This window comes from Danio rerio, chromosome 18, assembly GCF_049306965.1.
Source record: "Danio rerio strain Tuebingen ecotype United States chromosome 18, GRCz12tu, whole genome shotgun sequence".
NCBI lineage: Eukaryota > Metazoa > Chordata > Actinopteri > Cypriniformes > Danionidae > Danio > Danio rerio.
The window spans coordinates 47,791,385-47,812,053 of record NC_133193.1 but is presented as its reverse complement, the minus strand read 5'-3'; the positions used below and the strand labels follow the sequence as shown (position 1 = coordinate 47,812,053).

Below are 20,669 nucleotides of genomic sequence, written 5' to 3'. Positions count from 1 at the left end.
TCTACTTCACTATCATTTTAAAATGTTAAATTTTATAGAAAAAAAATACAATAAATAAGACAAAAAAATAAAATAGAAAATAAATCAAGGAGAAAGAAGTATTAAATTAATCAGAAGTTATTTATTTAGTTATTGTTATTATTCATTCATTCATTTTCTCTTTAGCTTAGTCCCTTTATTAATCTGAGGTTGCCACAGCGGAATGAACCGCCAACTTATCCAGCACATAATTTACACAGCGGATGCGCTTACAGCTGCAACCCAGCACTGGGAAACAGCCATACACTCATTCACACACATACACTACAGACAATTTAACTTACTTACTTTAACTTACTTAACAAATAGCACTTAACAATAGCAATTACATTCAGAAAAAAGAAAGAAATAAGAAAAAATAAGAGACAAGCTAAATAAGTAAGAAAAATACATAAACAATAAATTAACATGTATAAATAAATAAAAATACATTAAGAATGATTCAGTGAATAAAAAAATCTAGATCTAAAAATGAAGTGAATATATAATAAACTCAAATGTATAATATGAGAAATCAAAGAAACATCAGAAACTTCAAACTCCGATCATGCGTCTTTTCCACGGGAAGTTGCGTCACTTCCCCTATGAGCCACTGACGTGTCTGATCGTGAGCGTTGATTCTGACTGCAGGCGAGCAGAGCTGCGCACGTTCACGACAGCGCAGGGCAACTTCAGAGCACATATTTATTTTTTATACGCGTTTGGTTTTTGTTGAACGGTGTTTGTTTTGTTCCCCGTGGTGTCGGCTTCATTGGTGACTGGCAAAGATGCTGGACTTCTTCGCCATCTTCAGTAAAGGGGGGATCGTGTTGTGGTGTTTTCAGGGCGCCGGAGTGACTGAATCTTTTACCGGGCCTGTGAACGCGCTCATCCGCTCCGTCATCCTACAGGTACGTTAAAACCCCGATCCCCGCGGCCTGCGCCGGATTATTACTGATGTATCCGGCCCAGCTAACGCATGGTTTGAGTTGTGAGGTTTTAATGTGACTTACTATAAAGTAGGAGATCAAATACAACTCTAATATTACACTACAGGTGCATTGGGCGGTATTTAAATCGGAGTTTTAGATGGGGTACGTTTGACAGTTACGTGAGTTGCGTAATCTCGACACCTTGTTCACACAGCCGGATTATTACTGATATGTCAGTTTGTCTGGCCCAGCTAACACATGGTTTGAGTTGCGAGGGTTTGATGTGGCTTATTGTGAGGGATAAGATATAAAAACAACACTAATATTGAACTACAGGTGGATCAGGTGCCATTTAAATCGGAGTTTTGCATTGGGTGCGTTTGACAGTGACGTGAGCTGCGTAATATTGATGCGTTAGAGAGAGATTCACACAGCCGGATTATTATTGATACATCAGCTTGTCTGGTCCAACTAACACATGGTTTGAGTTGTAAGGGTTTGACGTGGCTTATTGTGAATTAGTAGATAAAAAACAAGACTAATAATATTAAACCACAGGTGCATTAGGTGGCATTTAATTCAGAGTTTTGAATTCGGTATGTTTGACAGCAACGTGAATTGCGTAATATTGATGCCATGTGTTGGAGAGAGCTGAGGTAAATTTGGTTTTATGTTTGAATCTTTATCTTTTTAATATAATTTCATAAAAGTATTATTTGCAAATTCTAAATAGGAAAATCATATTAGCAGCCATTGACTATTAATGTAAGGTTACAACGTTGTTCACAGCTAATTAAACCGTGCTAATGTTGTTTTACTGTCACACGTGCTATTTCAGACCTAAAATAAAAAATGAAAAAACAGCACTAATATTGAACTACATGTGCATTGTGTGGTATTTAAATCAGAGTTTTGGATTGGGTGTGTTTGACAGTTATGTAAGGTGCGTAATATTGATGCCACACTGTAAAACCCAAAAAGTTAAGGTAGCTCAAACCATTTGAGAAAACGGATTGCAACAAACCATTTAAGTTCTAAAACTAATCCTAATGAGTACTGTCAACTTAATCCACTTGTGTAAATGCAATTTGAGCACTGAAAAACCCGATAAATAAAGAGAACTTAGACCTATTGAGTACTGTAAAACCCAATAAGTTAAGGAAACTCAAACTGTTCGAGGAAACCAAGTGCTACAAACCATTTGAGTTAAACTAATGAGTATGAGTACTGTGAACTTACTCCATTTAAGTTCAAGTAATGCGATATTTAATTAACTCATTACCTTCAAAACTCTTCTCAAATGAGTAGAATTAACTTTCACTACACATTTCATTTGATAAAGTTGACTGTTGGGTTTTACAGTGCATGTGTTAGAGAGAGAGCCGAGGTAAATTTGCTTTTATATTTGGAACTTTACCTTCTTAATAACATGTCATAAAAGTATTGTTTGCAAATTCTAAATAAATTTCAATTAAATAGTGCTAATGTATTTTGAAGTCGTACTTGTATGCAATTTTAGACAACGTTTTCAAAAGTAGCCATGTCATAAGTTGTCAACTTACAATTGTGTAAAGTAACAAATTAAAAATATTCAAACTACTGTTATTGAGTAGTTTTTCCTCAAAAATTGTAATTTACTAAGTAGTTTTAAAAATGTGTGCTTTTACTTTCCCTTGAGTACATTTTTAATTTTGTATCTGTACTTTTACTACAATACTTTTCTTCAACCTGCAGTCACTATTTTGTCTTGCCTATGGGGATTAGAAAAAATCAGTCCTGTGATTCCTGCCCAATCAAATCGCACATAGATGGTAAATCACATCGTAATAAACAACCTCAATACATGGGTGATTTATAATTGCAGCAAACTATTTGGAAGCAATAAAAGTGTCCAAGAAGATGTCCAAAATCTTTACACGACTGTTTAGATGCATGACACTGATGAGAAGATGATGGATGTTTACTGTATGATGACCAAAATGGACTTAAACTCCTAGTAGGCACAGGACATCAACAATGTCAGATTGACATTGTTCCCCAACCTCCTCAACCTTACCAGGTTGACATCAGAACCCAATGTCATGCTGATGTCAATGTCCAACGTCCAACCTAAAATCAATCAAATATCAATGTCTAATGATGTTACAGCTTGATGTTGTGTGGACGATACCCCTATGATGTCTGTCAGATGTTGGATTTTAGTTTCCATACTTGATAAATAATTTGATCAAGTATTTGATGTCGATATTGATTTGTTTTAAAATGTTGGCTCAATGTTGGATTTTGGTCGCTTTTTAACAGCTTAAAATCAATCAAATATCAATGTCATTTGAAGTCGTTATTGGACATCAAAATAACGTTGTCCTCAGACGCTGGCTAGACACTGAGTTTTGGTCAGCTGACATCACAACCTAAATCTAATATTAACGTCTTATAACGTTGAGTGCCTGCTGAGCAATAACTAAATGCACTACAGAATGTTACGTTTACACACACATGCACAAATTACATGTAAATGCATCAGCTTACTTTGAGTAATATTTACAACAGATACTTTTACTCCACTTGCACTACATTTTTAGGCAAGTAATGATACTTTAACCATGGTATGATTTTTCAGTACTCTTTCCACCACTGGTCACTTGGAAATTTGGAATAGATTTCAAATTAAAATGTAAAATAGTTAATTTTTTTAAATTTCAGGTAGATTATATAATTTTGGTTCTAAATGTAGAATATTATTTCGCTGTTTGCACATACAGTGCTTACCGCAGACTGTCAAAACAAAGCATATGTAAACTCATAAAACAAAAATCACAATCGTCTTGTGAAAAGAAAAAAAAGACAAAGAAAGGTGTAGTATACAAACAGATGTTAACACTTCAATATGTTCCATCTGCCGCCAATGTATACCAATATAGTATATTTGTAGGGCTCGCAAAACCTGGTAGCCCAAAGTCATGAGTGTGTTTTTTTCACGTTTACTTCCAAAATCTATCTATACCATGCCCAGCGGGCCATCTAGATCAGGGGTGCTCAGTCCTGTTCCTGGAGATCTACCTTCCTGTACAGTTTAGCTCCTACCCTGATCAAACCCACCTGAACTAATTAATTAGGACCTGAAATCCACTTGATAATTACAGACAGGTGTGTTTGATAACGGTTGCAACTGAAATTTGCAGGAAGGTAGATCTCCAGGAACAGGATTGGCCACCCCTGATCTAGATGGTCCGCCAGGCATGGTTTTGATGAATTTTGGTAGCCTGACTAAAAAAAAAACAGTAGCCCCAGGTCTTCTGGCTACCAGATTTTGCAAGTCCTGATTTATATATTTTTTTTATTACAAATATGTTACATTTCTTAAATAAAGCTGATTTTTAAGCAAATTTTAACTAATTTAAGACGTTATGGACCTTTTTTTCTGGACAGAAAAAAATGTAATTGAGTAAGTTTATGCCTAAAACCACAAATAAAGAACATCTGCCAATGGAATAAGAAAAAATTATAGGGTTTTCTGGTTTAATTTTTAAAATATATAATTTTTTAAAAATATGTCTTAAATTGCTCGGCTCACATACTATTTTCAAAATATTTAAGAAACACCCTGTTATATGCAGGTGGAAATTTGTGATAGTTTGGTTCATAAAAAATGAAAGCAATCAATTCCATGAAATAATTTTGAGAAGTAGCATCATTAATTATAATGTAACAATTCCTATGTTAAAGCCTATTTGAAGTAAAACGTGCTTTTGTTTTTATATTTCCAGGAGAGGAGTGGAAATAACTTCTTCACCCACAACACTCTCAGTCTAAAATACAAGTTGGACAACGAGTTTGAGCTCGTGTTTGTGGTGAGTGTTTATTTTGCTTTCAGTCTAAATAATGTGATCTGATCAATAAAACATCAAATCAGTCTTTAACATATATTTTCTGATCTGTCTCAGGTGGGTTTTCAAGCAAATCTGATGCTGAAGTACGTGGACAAGTTCATAGATGATGTCCAACTCCACTTCAGGGATCGATACAAGAATGAGCTGGAGCAGAGAGGAGCTCTAAAGTTTCTCCTCAATAATTATGAGTTTGGAGATGACTTCCACAGACTTTTGCGGTGAGCTACTGCTTTCCCACGTACAGTAAGACTGGGAAATGCAAGGCTGTCAATATAAATCAAAAATGCTTCAGCAAAAAATATAAACACTTGGATTTGAATATTAGTACTTTTGTCAAAAATATGTTTTTATGTTTTTAATTCAAGACAAGTTCACTTTATCCGCCAGTTAGGCTTAAGGCTAGACCTAGACTTAATAGCAAGCACAATAGCAGTAAGATATCTTAATATATGTCTCTGCCATTGATTTATCTCTAGATGCACACCAGTAATATGTGTTTCTATGTCATTTGTATAAAAAGCTGCTTAAATACCCTAATTTAACTTGCAATGTCATATTTGCCATGTGGAAAAAATTATTTTTTTTCAAAATAGCAAAACCCTTTCTAAGTTGTTTGTATAGGTTTGTATTTTACAGTGGTAAGCAAAGCAAACCAGAAATGTTACATCCATAACAGAGAGATGTTTCACATTTAAACAGAGCTTACATTTAGTCATTTAGCAGACGCTATTGTCTAAAGTGACTTACAATTAAGGAGGCATTTAGTGATTTAACAAGAAAAGGCAATACGTACAAGAAGCGCTAATTATTCAAAGAAACTGTTAGTGCTCAGAGAATTAAGTGCTAGAGCAGGGGTTCTCAACCTTTTTCACTTCAGGACCCACTTGCTCTGCGATCCATTTTCCCACCTGTCTGACATTTTCTCTAAAATGTTGATCTGAACTGTCCATTTAAACCCTTATTTATTAACAAATATATATTATTACTATTATTAGTTTTAGTTTATATATAATTAAATTTAAATAAAATTATTTTTATATAAAATGCTAATAATAGAAAGTAAAAGTAGAAAAAATATACGACAAATAAAAAAATTTATAATTTTGTTTAAATTTAATTATATATAACACTAAAACTTATAGCCTAGTTTATAAATTGTGTGTGTGTGTATTTAAACAATCTGTGTATGTTTAAAAATTATATATAAATATATATATATATATATATATATATATATATATATATATATATATATATATATATATATATATATATATATATATTTATATTTATATATATATACATACATACATACATACATAAGGATTTATATATTTATATATAATTTTATATACACACACATACACACACACACACACACACACACACACACACACATATATATATATATATATATATATATATATATATATATATATATATATATATATATATATATATATATATATATATATATAAACACACACACACACACACACACAATTAAATATCTATTATTCATAAATATAGGGACAAATGTAAAAAAAAAAAAAAAAAAAACTAAATCTTTTGATGCGCGTCGATCTGATGGCGGTTGAGTTCGCAGCTGGATATTATTGGGAGATCGCTGACAGGAACAGTAAACAGCTCAGCCCGGGCGCGTCTAAAGCTCCTATGCAAGTTAATTGTACATTCTATGACAGAAACACAACTGAGCCTCGCTAGATCCTACTGTATGGGCGCGTGTCCCTTACAAAACACTCACAGAACATTGATTTGCACAACTATGCGGATTAAATAGTTCACACAATAAATACACAGAGACATTCACTTTCCTTTCACGCATAGTTTGTGGACTTGCGTGTAGTTGCAGACGCAATCATGAGTCTGTTTTTGCACCGAGTTTAAAGTAATCAATTATATAACAGGAGAGTGCTTTACTTTGATCATTTTAATGTCGCATATTAATAATAAAATCCAAAAATTACAGTATAATGTTGAGTTAATTTTAAGCTATCTCACGGCCCACCTGCAGGATTGCTGAGGCCCACCGGTTGAGAATCCCTGTGCTAGAGTTTTTGTTTGGTAGAGAGAGAATGTTTTCTACAGGTGGTTTGTCAAGCCCACTCACCTGTATTAAGCACACTTCACAAATGCATAAGGCTTTTTATAAGATCTGTAATACAGTTTTCGCAAAACTATCAAGCAGCATAGCTCTTTTTAACATTGTTAATGATGTTTCTTAAGTAGCAAATCAACGTTCTGAAGGATAATATCATACTGAAGATTGAAGTTTAGCTTTGCATCACAGGAATAAACACCATTTTAATTTATTCTTAAATAGAAAAGCTTAAATTTTAATAGTATTTTTAACTGCAGTTACAATTAAATAAATAAATATTGTACTTTTAAATACATTAAAGTCTTGCCAACACAAAACGTTTGAATAATAATGTGGTCCTTCACTACATTTTCATGTTATCGTCATGTAATATAATATCATAATTTAACTATAAACAATTATTATGCAACATTTGTAGTTTGCAAGAGGTAAATAAATAATAAAATAATAATAAGATAAATAATCAGACTCCTTTGTGTTTTGTAGGGAGGCGGAGGAAAGCAGCAAAGCCAAGGGCCCCGCCAGTATGAGGACTTTCGAACAGTCCCAGAAATCCAAGAAAACTGTGAAGTCTATGATCGAGACCAAGGATGCAGACAAAAGCAAGGAGCAAGGAGGAAAGAAAAGTAAAAACGCCAAAAAGGAAGGTGGGAGTCGATTAAATCTGGAAACTGCTGGAGAGAGTGTGAAGTTGAAAGTTTATTGGTTTGTTCACGTGTTTTCTTTTTTTCACTATCAGCTGAATCAGGAGGGGATAAAGCTAAAGCTGCCTCGCAGGCTCCTGCAAAAAAAGCAGTGGAGAACGGGAGTGAGAGTCTAACCCAGGATGAGATTGAGAGGAACCGTGCCAAGTTCATCAGCAAACAGCTGGGTGGAGGAAAACCAGAAAAGCCCAGGTAGGAGACATTATGCATATATGGCAGATGAAGATCCATTTTTGATTTCACCCCGTAGTAATGTGTATTCTTTTTGTCAGTGCAGTCACATGTGGATGATGCGAAATGCAGGTGTAAACAATTTTGAGCTTGTCCACTTTTGACCTCTTCCAGAGATTGTTGAAAATGAATTTTTTGAGTATTGAATTGTAACTCTCAAGTGGTTGAATGCAAAAGACCAGTGGCACTTCACTTTAGACATATGCCAATACTCAATAATTCTTTCCACCGTAAAAATCAAGGAACTGTGCTGTGAAAATAGTCCCCAGCTTGGTCACTTTTAACATGGCACTATTTTTAGGCACTCAATAATATTATTGAAAGGACTTCACAAGTTTGATATGAAAAAACAAACTCCTGAGGACACATCTGGTGAATCTTCAAAGGGAACAGTGTACACTATAACATCATTCACATCACCCTGGCTAAGTTTACAATAAAATAAAAACATGATATAAGGTACTGTCAATTTTCAATTTGATTTTAACAACTAAACAGACACCAAAAACGTTCGGCATCATTTAGCTACATATTTATATGACCGTCATCTTCACTTTATGCATATTTATAACAAAACGGAGCCTATAACATCACTGCCTCCTTTCATTTTCAGTGAAAAATACGAAACCTTGAAGTTTGCTGTATATCAGTTTCAGTAATCAATATTGTCTATTATAAAAGTAGAATAAAAAGTTTATGCATTATAGGAATTAAAGGCAATCAATCAGTCAATTGTGCTGAATCAGTGTAGGTGGTTACATAAATAATATTTTATCTTTGCGCTTTGCCAAATCCTGTTACTTGTGAACAATAGATTCAAAAGACGGGTATAGTCGCGGAATATGTCGTTAGATATAGACAACAATATTAATTAAATATCACGTTCAATAAATATACAGAGATTAGATCCAGTCAGCAGTAGATTGTTGATGAATCGTCCAACGTGCACAGCTCTTTCCTGGGGTTCTGTGCTCAAAGCAACTGCTGACTGTCTGGAGCTCAGATGTACACACACGCTGGAGCGCATGCCAGAATGTGTGTGTGGTCACATGATGTGCAGGTATGATGTGAAAAGGTATTCGTGTTAACAGGGCCTTACACCAGAGTGAGAGCGTAGTTTTTTGCCATATTAGCCTTGACAATAGCATCTTTTCATTTTCTGTCAGTCATAATATATGATGTAACTACAGCAAAGTCAAGCTTTAAATAGTAAAATTATCAAAACGTTTTGATCATATTAAAGTGAGATGCTAATGGTCTAATCTGATTCAGTGATCTATGAGCTAATTGGTCCGATGGACAGTATTAATCCACACAGCGACAAAAGTTGAACTATTTTGAAACTTGACCGTAACAATGACAAACGGCAGAGGATCATGAGCTCACAAATGCATTTAAATCCGCAAAGAAAGTGGCACGCGCCACGTTTTCAACATGGCATTAGATGCGAGATAAGAGTATAAAGAGTTAACCTGATACAGTACAAGCTGCGTGGAGCGGTTACAAGTAACAAAACAATTAAATACATATTTTGCAAGCTAGAGAAAACAAAGAGGCAACTATTTTAACCACACGTACTTACACTTGTGAACTGGAGGAAGAAACTAAATATGAACGGTGTACTGTAAAGTTTCTGTCAAGCTCTGACAAAGTCCCATACATCAATAGTCTTTTCTGATGCTTCCTTTTATAAACGGCCGATGAATACCTTGTTGTAAGTGTGTAGATTGCTGAAGCACTTGTCAGAAAAATGACAGGGACACAGCACAAGGCTGGGGGTATAATGCTGAGGTATTTTTGCAAAAATAAGCTTTAATCACTGACTCTTCACAGCCTCATCTTTGGGTAGGGAAAATAACTTTCCCTCACACCTCAGAGCACAGTGTCTTCGCAACATGATTCAACCAGCATCTGTTACACTGGTTGTGGGTGGAGCCAGGGGTTTCAATTTTCCCAGGTTTGCGCATGCAACCAATGGCCTGGGGAGTTCTGTATCGACGTCACGCTGACACGGCAAAAGATTCGCTACCTCAACGATTCATTTTAACCACTTTGAGTCAACTCTTTTATAAATGAATCAACAGTTTTAAACATGCCGCACTTTCAAATTTAAGCCTTAGCTGGATATTTCACTTCACTTAGAGCTGTCACACACTACATGGAAGGTCATTTTCAAAAGTTTTATATTATATTTAAATATTTTACTTATTTTTATTATTATTACACAGTAAGTCCCCTAAACCCCAAGGGAAGCCAAAGGGGAAGGTGAACCGTGTGTGGGATATGGGCGGGAAGAGTTCTGGAGAGCTGGACTACAGTGGAACCAACGGCAACAACTCCAATGACGCAAAGTCTGAAGACAATGATGCAACAGCTGAACCGGTGAACAGTCCATCCTTATTCCCCATATGAAGACTTAGCACCATGTGTTACTAAATTAAATTTAAATGTCGAAGATTTAAATTATGGCTGCATGCATCATGTCATTTTTGTTTCTATTTGACCTCGTCCACTGCACAAAATACAACAGTAAAGTAATATAACGTTTGGTACTTGGGCTGCACAATATATATTGCTTCAGCATCAATATAAGTTCAGCAATAGTCACATCACAGGATCTGCAATGTTGAGTTGGGATTGTAGTCAAACTGAAAACACAGTTCTCAACCCACAACACAGGCATAGTTTAACCCTAATAAAGGGAAAGATTTTTAGGGCCTGGGACTACGCTTTTAGGTGAATTTAAACCATTTGGGCATAAGAAATGATACGTTTTGTAGCTTTAACAAACATAAACTGTACTGAATTGTTTATTCAATGATCTCTACAGTAGTCAACATTTGAAATGGATCAAAAAAGCGTTACAAAAAACAAGAATGGGTGGTGTTGGATAGTTTTAGGACAACATTGATTAAAGGATTTTAATTTAAATGTTGACTACTTTATAAAGTGTTATTTTACATTTGATTATTTAGTTTTAACACCTCAATACTGTTCAGAAAACTGTAAAGAACTGTTTATTTTGTTAATTGTTGATCTATTGCAGTTTTCCCAACCCTGTTCCATAAGGCACACCAACAGTACACATTTCCAACATCTTTCTAACATTAGAAGAGATTCAAAATCCTGATATTAACAGGTCAGATAAGGGAGACATCAAAAACATGTAGTCTTGGTGTGCCTCCAGGAACGGAGTTGGGAAACACTGCTCTGTTGTATTAATTTCTCCCTGTAATTTGTTCATATTTTATGCAGATGCACTGATCAATAGAGTTATTTAAATTGTCTTGGAAAATTGGCCAAAAAAATGGCCATTATAGCAAATCTGGTTCTTAAATTCTCCACTTTTTATCCCCAAACACATGCATTCCTTAATTTTTTAAGTTAAGACTATATTTGCAGATGAAATTTAGTAACCGTGTTCCTCTTCCAGGCCATCCAGGTGGAGTCAATGAAAGGTGACCTGCGAGGTGTGGATTACGAGTCTTCAGATGATGAGGATGAAGAAGTGGAGGAGGAGGAGAAGAAGGTGGTGGTCACAAACACTAAGAAGACAGGGTAACGTGTCAAAGCATTGAATTCTGAACATCTGAACTGGTTTCTTTGAATCCTCCGCTGTAGAGATGCCTCATTCCGATGTGTTTTCTCTGCAGAGCTAAAAGGAGTGGTTTTGGGGGGATGTTTGGGATGCTGAAAGGCCTGGTGGGATCAAAGAATTTGACTCAGGAGGACATGGAGCCAGTTTTGGACAAGATGAAGGACCACCTCATCGGTATGACATCACTCACCCTTCATAGCAAATCAATTGATACACTTTTGACTACATTTTTGTTTTTTTTAATCAAGATTTTAAGGGTTCTTAAAGTAAAAATAAGGTGGACAGTCTAAAATTACCATCCTAAAAGCTATTACCTATTACTGTTTATTGGCTTATAGTGGTGCATCAGCTGGAAATCGTACACATTCAGAGAAAATATCTGACCTCCATGTTGTAAAATGAAGTGAATACATGTTTTTTGGGTAGATCAGGGTGCTGCATTTAAAATAAGAAATGCAAAAATGATATATGAAATGTATGGAAATGTAAAAACCTTAATTAAAAACTTTATAGATTGCTTCCCACAGGTTTTAAATATACTTGCGGTGGTAGCCAGATTGAAACACACCTTATACCCAATGTACATTGTTAACTACATGAGACAAAACAAGTGATTTTTACAGTATTTTTATTTATTATACACCGTTTCCTTCCAATAGGTTGAAGTTTTTTTTTTTTTAAGACTGTTGAAATAAAAAGATTTCCACTATTTGTTTTACTTTTATTTTATTCAGGGGCCATGTGCACCCTCTGACAGGTAAAATCTGCTGCTGACATTTTGTACAGTATTGCCAAAGCATGTTAGATATGTATAAAATACATCAGCATCATCAAATTAAAGAAATAAACGTACCGCAAATGTGAAATAAATGTCATAGAGGAATAAAAACATCTATGGAATAAAAACCTCTACAAATTATAATAATTACAGGAATAAAAGTGACTTTTTTAAATGAGGCAAATTACTTAATTAACCATTTCTACACCAACGGTGTACAAACATTTTGCAGCCAGTTTAGATGTAATTTTGTCCTCTTTGAGTAAATTGAAAGGTTTATCGGGAGTCGTTTTATCAAAGAACTAATTATAAAATGTTTCTCCCTGTCTTGCAGCTTTGCACGCACTGTCAGCTGCAAAGCCAAATGAAAGTAAATTAGGCTTAAAATAAAAATGATGACAGCTTTAGAAAGTCAACCCAAAAGACGAATCCCGGACATTTTAGGAGATTTAGAAATTAAAGGCGCATCTCTGTAGGTCTCTGGGATTGTCTGTAGGAGTGTTGACTGTTCTCGCACACACAACAAGTAGGAAACATGCAGAACAAGAGAAGATTTCCCTCTAGTTAATGGATCGTGGATGTTTGGCTATTGGGCGAAAAAGTGTAAAAGATAAATGTCACTAAATATACTTGGGCGGTGGTTAATATACCTGCGCGGCCCACCCAAGTAAAGGATATGTGTGGAAAGCATTGAATACATTTATATAAATTCATCTAATACCAAAGTACTATAGTCAAAAAGGCATAATTTATTTGACTAAAAGAAATTTCATATAAATAAATAATTAAACTAAGATTATATATCTATTAAAAAAAAAAAAAAAAAAAAAAAAAAAAATATATATATATATATATATATATATATATATATATATAATTTTTTTAAAGTAAATTGTTAAAATATATATATAATATATATATATATATATATATATATATATATATATATATATATATATATATATATATATATTAAAATAGACAAAATAAAATATTTTATAAAAATAAATTGGTTTAAATAAATATCATCAGGGCATTTAACAAATCGAACTTGCTCAAGCCATAATGATTGATTCAAGTAAGTAATTATTTTGGGCCTGTATCTTTAAAAATATTGAAAAGTTTATCTGTGATTAGTAAGCGGGATTCAATCAAAATGAGAAATTATATACAGTTTAAGTCAAAATTATTAGCTCTCCTGTGATATTTTTTTCAAAATGTTTAACAGAGCAAGGAATTTCTCATGGTATTTCCTATACTATTTAAAAAAAAAAAAAAGTCTTTGTTTCATTTCAGCTTGAATTAAAAGCAGTTTAAGTTTTTTTTATGGTCAATATAAACACTTTATTTTAGGATGTTTTTGTGAAACTTTAAACATATTTAACATGGCATAATAGCATGCAACTAACCATCATCTTAACCCACTGTATGTTGTTTGTTCTTTTTAATAAATGTATGATTACTCTGTAAAAAGTGTAACCCTACATGCAGTATACCTGGATCAAGCTAGTTTACTTTGTTCTCCTCAGCAAAGAATGTAGCAGCCGAAATCGCCTCTCAGCTCTGTGACTCTGTGGCCAAGAAACTGGAGGGCAAAGTCATGGGCACGTTCACCAGTGAGTCCAGCACACACCTGCTGATTAGCCCATCCAAACAACAGCCTTCCCACAGACATCTGCATGTTCCCACGCCGATATGTCCACTGTTTGTCTTTCTGGATAAGGTTTTGCTCTCGTTAATCTCGTTCTGGCTTTTCTTCCTCCAGCGGTGGCCTCTACGGTAAAGCAGGCTCTGCAGGACTCGCTGGTGCAGATCTTGCAGCCTAAGCGACGTGTGGACATCTTGAGAGATGTGCTGGAGGCTCGTTCTCAGCGCAAACCCTTTGTCATCACCTTCTGTGGGGTGAACGGTGTCGGAAAGTCCACCAATCTTGCCAAGGTGAATTGTTCGGTTCATTTTAGCAGGTTTTGCCTATGGGGTTTATGTAAAATACATAAAACCCTTTGTTATCAGCGACACTGGTGGCCATTAAGTGAATTGCAGGCAGCGACCATGCATAAATAATTCATTTGCAAGAAACTGAATTTTATTCACTGCTTCAATATACAAAAAAAGAAAAGTAAAATTTTCCTGTAAATAGCTAAATAAACGCACCAAATATATGACAGTAGTGAGAAAAATTCTGTTAGGAAAGCATCAGATTAGATCACATCAATATGAATGTTTGCATATTGTTTCATATTGACAGTGAGGTCATTAAAATGTTGCTGTTCTTAAGAGGTTTTCTAATTAAGAAGATACTTTGAAAAATGTTTGAATTTGCAGCCATTTACATCCATAGTAAGAAAAAAAATTCTACTAAACTAAGAAATGAATGAAAGTTTGGAACAAATGTGATGTAGAATTTTTATTTTTTGGGTAAATAGTCCCTTTGAAATCAAAAGTTGTGTTTGTTAATGTGTTTCCCAGAGATGGGTTGCGGCTGGAAGGGCATCCGCTGCATAAAAACTTGCTGGATAAGTTGGCGGTTCATTCCGCTGTGGTGACCCCGGATTAATAAAAGGACTAAGCCGACAAGAAAATGAATGAACGAATGTTTGTTAATGTTGATATTGACCTGAACAGAGATTAAGCAATGGTTTAGAATTATGTTGCTTAATGTAGCTAAAAGGAAAAGTTCACACAAAAATGTAAATTACTACATAATTTACTAAAGCTATCCTCGGCGTATATTTTAAACTCGACATTTTTTTTTTGTTTTTTGTTTTTTCCGTCAGACGAACACAGTCATAGTCGTAAATGTTTTTTCTGGCTCTGCCATGCTGTATATTGGTTTGATAGTGACTTATTTTGAACCTTCTTAAAGCACTGAAATCTGTTAAAGAAACCCATTTGCTGCCAGGAGGTTGACACATGTTTTATAAAGTAGCAGCACTTTATTAAGCTGTAAAAAAATGTGTATTGATTTAAAAAAAAAAAAAAAACTAAGAATAATACAAAGAAATTGAGTATCTGCATATTAAATAGGATTAACTATTTTTCTGTTTATTTATTTATATACAGTTGGACCTGAAATACCCCTGGCAAATTTTGACTTCAGTTACTTTTAATCAACCAGCATTACTGAAAATGAGATGGGCTTCTCCCTAAAGATAATAAAATGATGTACAAGAAAAAAAGCTTTTATTTACATTCGAGCAAAAGCTTTAAGTCAAAATTTGCAAGGGTTAAAAGGGTTCGGGTTTGATTTATTTTGTACAGATCTCTTATTGGCTGATTGAGAACGGCTTCACTGTGCTGATCGCGGCCTGTGACACGTTCCGTGCTGGAGCGGTGGAGCAGCTGAGGACTCACCAGCGCCGGCTGAACTCTCTACATCCACCTGAGAAACACGGAGGCCAGCCCGCTGTCCAGCTCTTTGAGAAGGGCTATGGCAAAGATGCTGCGGGGATCGCCATGGAGGCCATTGCCTTTGGTAAAATACACTTTTCTTGTTCTAAACCTGTTTTGAGCTTTTTTTTGTTGTTGAACGCAAAAGAAGATATTTTAAAGAATGTTGGAAACTGGTAACTATTGAGTTTGGATAGTTTACCCAAAAATGAAAATAACCTAATCATTTGCTCTCCCTCGTGTGGTTTTTAAACCATAATCAGTTTCTTTTTTTTCTGTCGAACACAAAAGAAGATATTTTGAAGAATGATGAAACCTGTTACTATTGACTTTTTGTTTTTTTGCTATGGATGTCAATAGTTTTTCTTATATGTTTTTTAAATATCTTTTGTTTTCAACAGAAGAAAGAAACTCATACAGGTTTGGAACTACTTTAGAGGAAGTAAATGATGACAGAATTTCTTTTTTTTTTTCCTTATTTATAGTTTTTGTCTGGTTTCGTGTGCAAAAATATATAAAAGAAATTAATCTAAGAGTCATTTTCTAGGCACACAAAACATTTGTGAGGCTTTCATAAACAATAAGTCATGATGTTAATGTGATATTTCAGCCAAAACTGAACATTCTGTCATCATGTAATCACCCTTTTCTTTTTCTTTTGTATATATTTTTTAAGGATGTTAGAAACCGATAACTATTGACTTTCTTTGTTTTATTTTTTCTACTATGAATGTCATTTTCTGCCGGTTTCTTATATCTTCTTTTGTTTTCAACAGACTAAAGAAACTTGTACATGTTTGGAACTACTTGAGGGCGAGTAAATGTTGACAGAATTTCCATTTCTCTCATTATTTATAGTTTTTGTCTTGTTTCTAGTCTAAAAAATCTTAAATCAAGAAGCATTTTCTAGATTCAGAACATTGTTTGGCTTTCAAAAATATTTAGTCATGATGTTAACATGATATTACAGCCATAAATGAGCATTCTGTGATCATGTACTCACTGTTACTTAATGAAAACAACAGTTCTGAACTTGTCTCCTTTATTGCATGACCACCATGGCCGTTCACCAACAATAACAATAACTCCCGCTCACACCGGAAGTGACCTTTTTACAGAACATAAAAGTCCTACTTCCTTTCTATGTGCAGCATACACTTTTACAATTGTCATCACCAAGAATTTACTTAACACTCACCTATTTCTTGTACTCAACCTGTTTTGAGTTTCTTTTTTTATTGTACACAAAAGAAGATATTTTGAAGAATGTTGGAACCGGTAACCATTGACTTTTGTTTGTTTGTTTTCTACTGTGGATGTCATTGTCTGCCGGTTTCTTATTTTTCACAATATCTTCTTTTGTTTTCAACAGACGAAAGAAACTTGTATGTGTTTGGAACTACTTGAGGGCGAGTAAATGTTGACAGAATTTCCATTTCTCTCCTTATTTATAGTTTTTGTCTTGTTTCTAGTGCAAATATCTAAAAACAAATCTTAAATCAAGAAGCATTTTCTAGACACAGAACATTGTTTGGCTTTCAGAAATATTTAGTCATGATGATAACATGATATTTCAGCCATAAATTAACATTCTGTGATGTACTTACCCTTATGTTATACTAAACCCGTTCTGAATTTCTTTTTCTATTGAAAACAAAAGGAGATATTTTGAAGAATGTTGGAAACCGGTAACCATTGACTTTCAATGACATTTTATGGACATCAATGTCTGCCAGTTTCTTCTATTTTTCAAAATATCTTCTTTTGTTTTCAACAGAAGAAAGAAACTCATTCATCTTTGGAACTGATGACAGAATTTCTATTTTTTGCTTATTTATGTAGCTTTGTCTTGTTTCTAGTCCAAAATATTTAAAATTATAAATCAAGAAGCATTTTCTTATTGGTAAAAACAGAAATCCCTTTTAAACAATGGTTGCAGGAATTGTCCCATTGTCTGGCATTAGAAAAAAATCAAAATTTTCAAATATATGTCCCTTTGTAAGATTTCTGAAGGAAGCGAAAACAAATCGTGTCTATATAACTTTCATCACCTGCTGCTAATATACCACTGTTTTGGTATCTTTATATTGTATGTGTTTGTAAATGGATTTATTTATTTGTATACTTGCAATTGTATTCTTTTGTAAATAATTTGATGTTTTGTTTTCTTTTAGTGCATGTAAAATTTCCTAAAAATAATAATGAAGACTGATTATAAAAAATAAATACAATTAAAAACATGATTTCAGAAATATTAAGTCAAAATCAAGTGAGTTTTTCCTTAAAACAAGCAAAATAATGTGCAGATTAATGTGTGAACTTTCACTTTAAAGGACATGAAACTGTAGAAGTGCATTAGCTAACATCTCTCTGTCTCTGCAGCCCGTAACCAGGGATTTGACGTGGTGTTGATCGACACGGCAGGCCGTATGCAGGATAACGCTCCGCTAATGACGGCTCTGGCTAAGCTGATCGCTGTCAACACCCCGGACCTGGTGCTGTTTGTGGGAGAAGCTCTTGTGGGCAATGAGGCTGTGGACCAGCTGGTAGGTGTATATTCAGAACTGTCCTCTAGAAGGCGCTGCTCCAAACCGTTTGAAAATCCAGTTTGTTTTGTGCTACTTTAAAGGAATAGTTCACCCAAAAATGAAAACGACATCATCATTTAAAAAAGTTAATTTCGAGCCCGGATGAACTATAATAACTAATACAATTTCAAATAAACTGATTTGTCCATTTTTACCACTTTGATAACTCATCTATATGGCAATTTGTTAGTATAAAAATAATACCGAAACCTAATAATGAATTCAATTAAGCTTGAGGAAGCCTGTCCTGACTTGCATCTTTCCATTTTGTTCTGTCAATATTGAGACAGTAATACATGCGTGTTTTCTGTGTTCTAGGTTAAATTTAATCGAGCCCTGGCTGATCATTCCAAGTCAGACAAGCCTAGACTTATTGACGGCATCGTCCTCACCAAGTTTGACACTATTGATGACAAGGTAAGACTTCATTCAGAATTTTTAGTCACATTTTTTGCGCTGAAGACCTGTCAAGTTTCTGTTTGTCAAGCTAAAGGCTTTGAAAACATTTTTTACTCTTATTTTCAGTGGCAAACTTAACCCTTGTGTATTGTTCACATTTGGTTATGGTTATGTCCGTTATAATGACATTTTTTGATTGCAAAGCCTTGACACCACCTATAATCATGCATTGTTGATGGTTTTCCCTGTTGGGAAGAGGTACTATTTGTAATTATTATTTTTTTTTTTACTGTTGATCATCATTTGGCACCTTTAACCCTTTAGATAGGCTTGTGCTTTTATATGGAGTTCTGTGGAGTAAGACAGCAGATTATAGTGTGTGCAGATTAGAGTGTTTCCCCCAACGTATCATGGTACAGTAAGCACACAACGGTCTCTCTCTCATGCACAAACATACTATACTCCATATAAAAGCTAGGAACTTTGCTTTTTTTTTTTTTTTTACTGCAGCTGATGATTGTTTAAAAGGGACAACATTTATGAAAACGACACATTCAAACCTCATTACAACATTTTAAGGTAAATATTAAGTGTAAGTGAAAGGTTAAGAACAGGAAGGACTTTCATTGAGCTGCATATGCTAGAGGTGCTCGGTTTCAAAATTCTTAGTGATTTACAAAGTCCTTGAAAAGGACTGGGAACCCTGTAAGAGAAACTTGTCGCTGTTGCCTACAGGTGGGAGCTGCTATCTCCATGACGTACATCACAGGTCAGCCCATCGTGTTTGTGGGCACCGGGCAGACGTACAGTGACCTGCGCAGCCTGAACGCCCGGGCCGTGGTGAGTGCACTGATGAAGGCCTGAGATCATCCGCTTCTGCCGGCTCTCCACAGTGACCCTCTCAGCCTACGTGTTGAAGTAATAGGTGTTTATTGCTTTCCTACAGGTTTAACTGAAATTCAGTTCATATTTAGGACTTTTGTGTTTTTGTTCCAGGAAAAAAAAGGTGTTTAATTCAGTTTAATGAGTGGAAGGATTATCATTGGACTTGATTTCACCTCAGCCACCATATTTGATTGACATGCAGACCAGCCAATCAGACAACAGCACTAATATATGACGGTTTTTACATTTGAGATGCTAATAAGTGTTTTTGCACTTAGTTTTGTTTGATACAAACAAGTGTTCTTATACTTTCAGCTTACAAAAAAACTCAAATCAAGATGGACTGAGGTGTTTTCAGATGTTATACAGTAATATATTCTAAATGTATTTTTGTCTATTTTTATTTGATTAAGTAAGTAGGTACATTCAAGATCCAAACCGTTTCATGAATTCACTACCATAGTGCCTCGGCTCATTGCATTACAGTTGTTCCTGAATCGATTGCGTACATAAACGCTGCCTTTTCTCATTCTTTTTTTTTTACTCAGGCTTTTCATATCGCTGGATATGAAAGGTATTAAAAGGTATTGAAAGATCTGGCGCGTGAGGTTTCGAAGGCGCCTCAGTAAAGACTTTAAAAATGCTGCGTTAAACCAAACTATTCCTACGATGTTACATATTTGTTTTAATTGATCAGTGACTGTACTGCCATTTCCCCTTTATCGTTTTATTTTAGAACAAAGTCAGGTCTTAATTTTCTTGCACCTCTTATTAATTTGTGCTAGCACAATGGCAAGACTGGAGAGCTTCATAGAGAAGATTTGTCGTACTTTAAGAATGTGTAATATTTCTTAAATAAAGCTGCTATAATAGCCTGTATTTATGACTTGTTTGTTACTAGTGCTATGAAGTAGTTTCTTTCTGTACTGCTATTATCTTTTTCCACTAACATAAATGAGCAATTTCACACAAATAGCAGTGCGATGTGGCTGTTTTTCGGCACTGGTGGGAGGCGTGCGTGGGCTCATGGACGCAGGCTAAGTGCCTTAGTGTCCCACCAGTGACGATATTCAGCTATTCGTGTGATTTTGAATTTATACAACAGCTCAACGGCATAATTGTGTATATACAAAA

General features: G+C 34.7%; 1 protein-coding gene across 1 annotated transcript; it reads left to right on the top strand.

The window, feature by feature from the left end:
• Nucleotides 1–655: 655 nt before the first annotated feature.
• Nucleotides 656–20,414, top strand: srpra (SRP receptor subunit alpha). The gene is made up of 14 exons (XM_692426.11): nucleotides 656–929; nucleotides 4,718–4,801; nucleotides 4,895–5,058; nucleotides 7,449–7,609; nucleotides 7,702–7,858; nucleotides 10,126–10,279; nucleotides 11,331–11,455; nucleotides 11,551–11,669; nucleotides 13,803–13,889; nucleotides 14,039–14,211; nucleotides 15,535–15,748; nucleotides 18,046–18,209; nucleotides 18,570–18,668; nucleotides 19,386–20,414. The coding sequence occupies exons 1-14, from the start codon at nucleotides 807–809 to the stop codon at nucleotides 19,512–19,514; spliced, it is 1,953 nt and encodes a 650-aa protein (XP_697518.3). The 5' UTR covers nucleotides 656–806; the 3' UTR covers nucleotides 19,515–20,414.
• The last annotated feature ends 255 nt before the right edge of the window (nucleotides 20,415–20,669 follow it).

Coding starts and splice junctions, on each gene's coding strand:
- srpra (XM_692426.11), top strand. CDS start 807: ATGCTGGACTTCTTCGCCATCTTCAGTAAAGGGGGGATCGTGTTGTGG. Junction 11,456..11,550: donor ACAAACACTAAGAAGACAGG/GTAACGTGTCAA, acceptor TTTTCTCTGCAG/AGCTAAAAGGAGTGGTTTTG. Junction 18,669..19,385: donor TTGACACTATTGATGACAAG/GTAAGACTTCAT, acceptor TGTTGCCTACAG/GTGGGAGCTGCTATCTCCAT.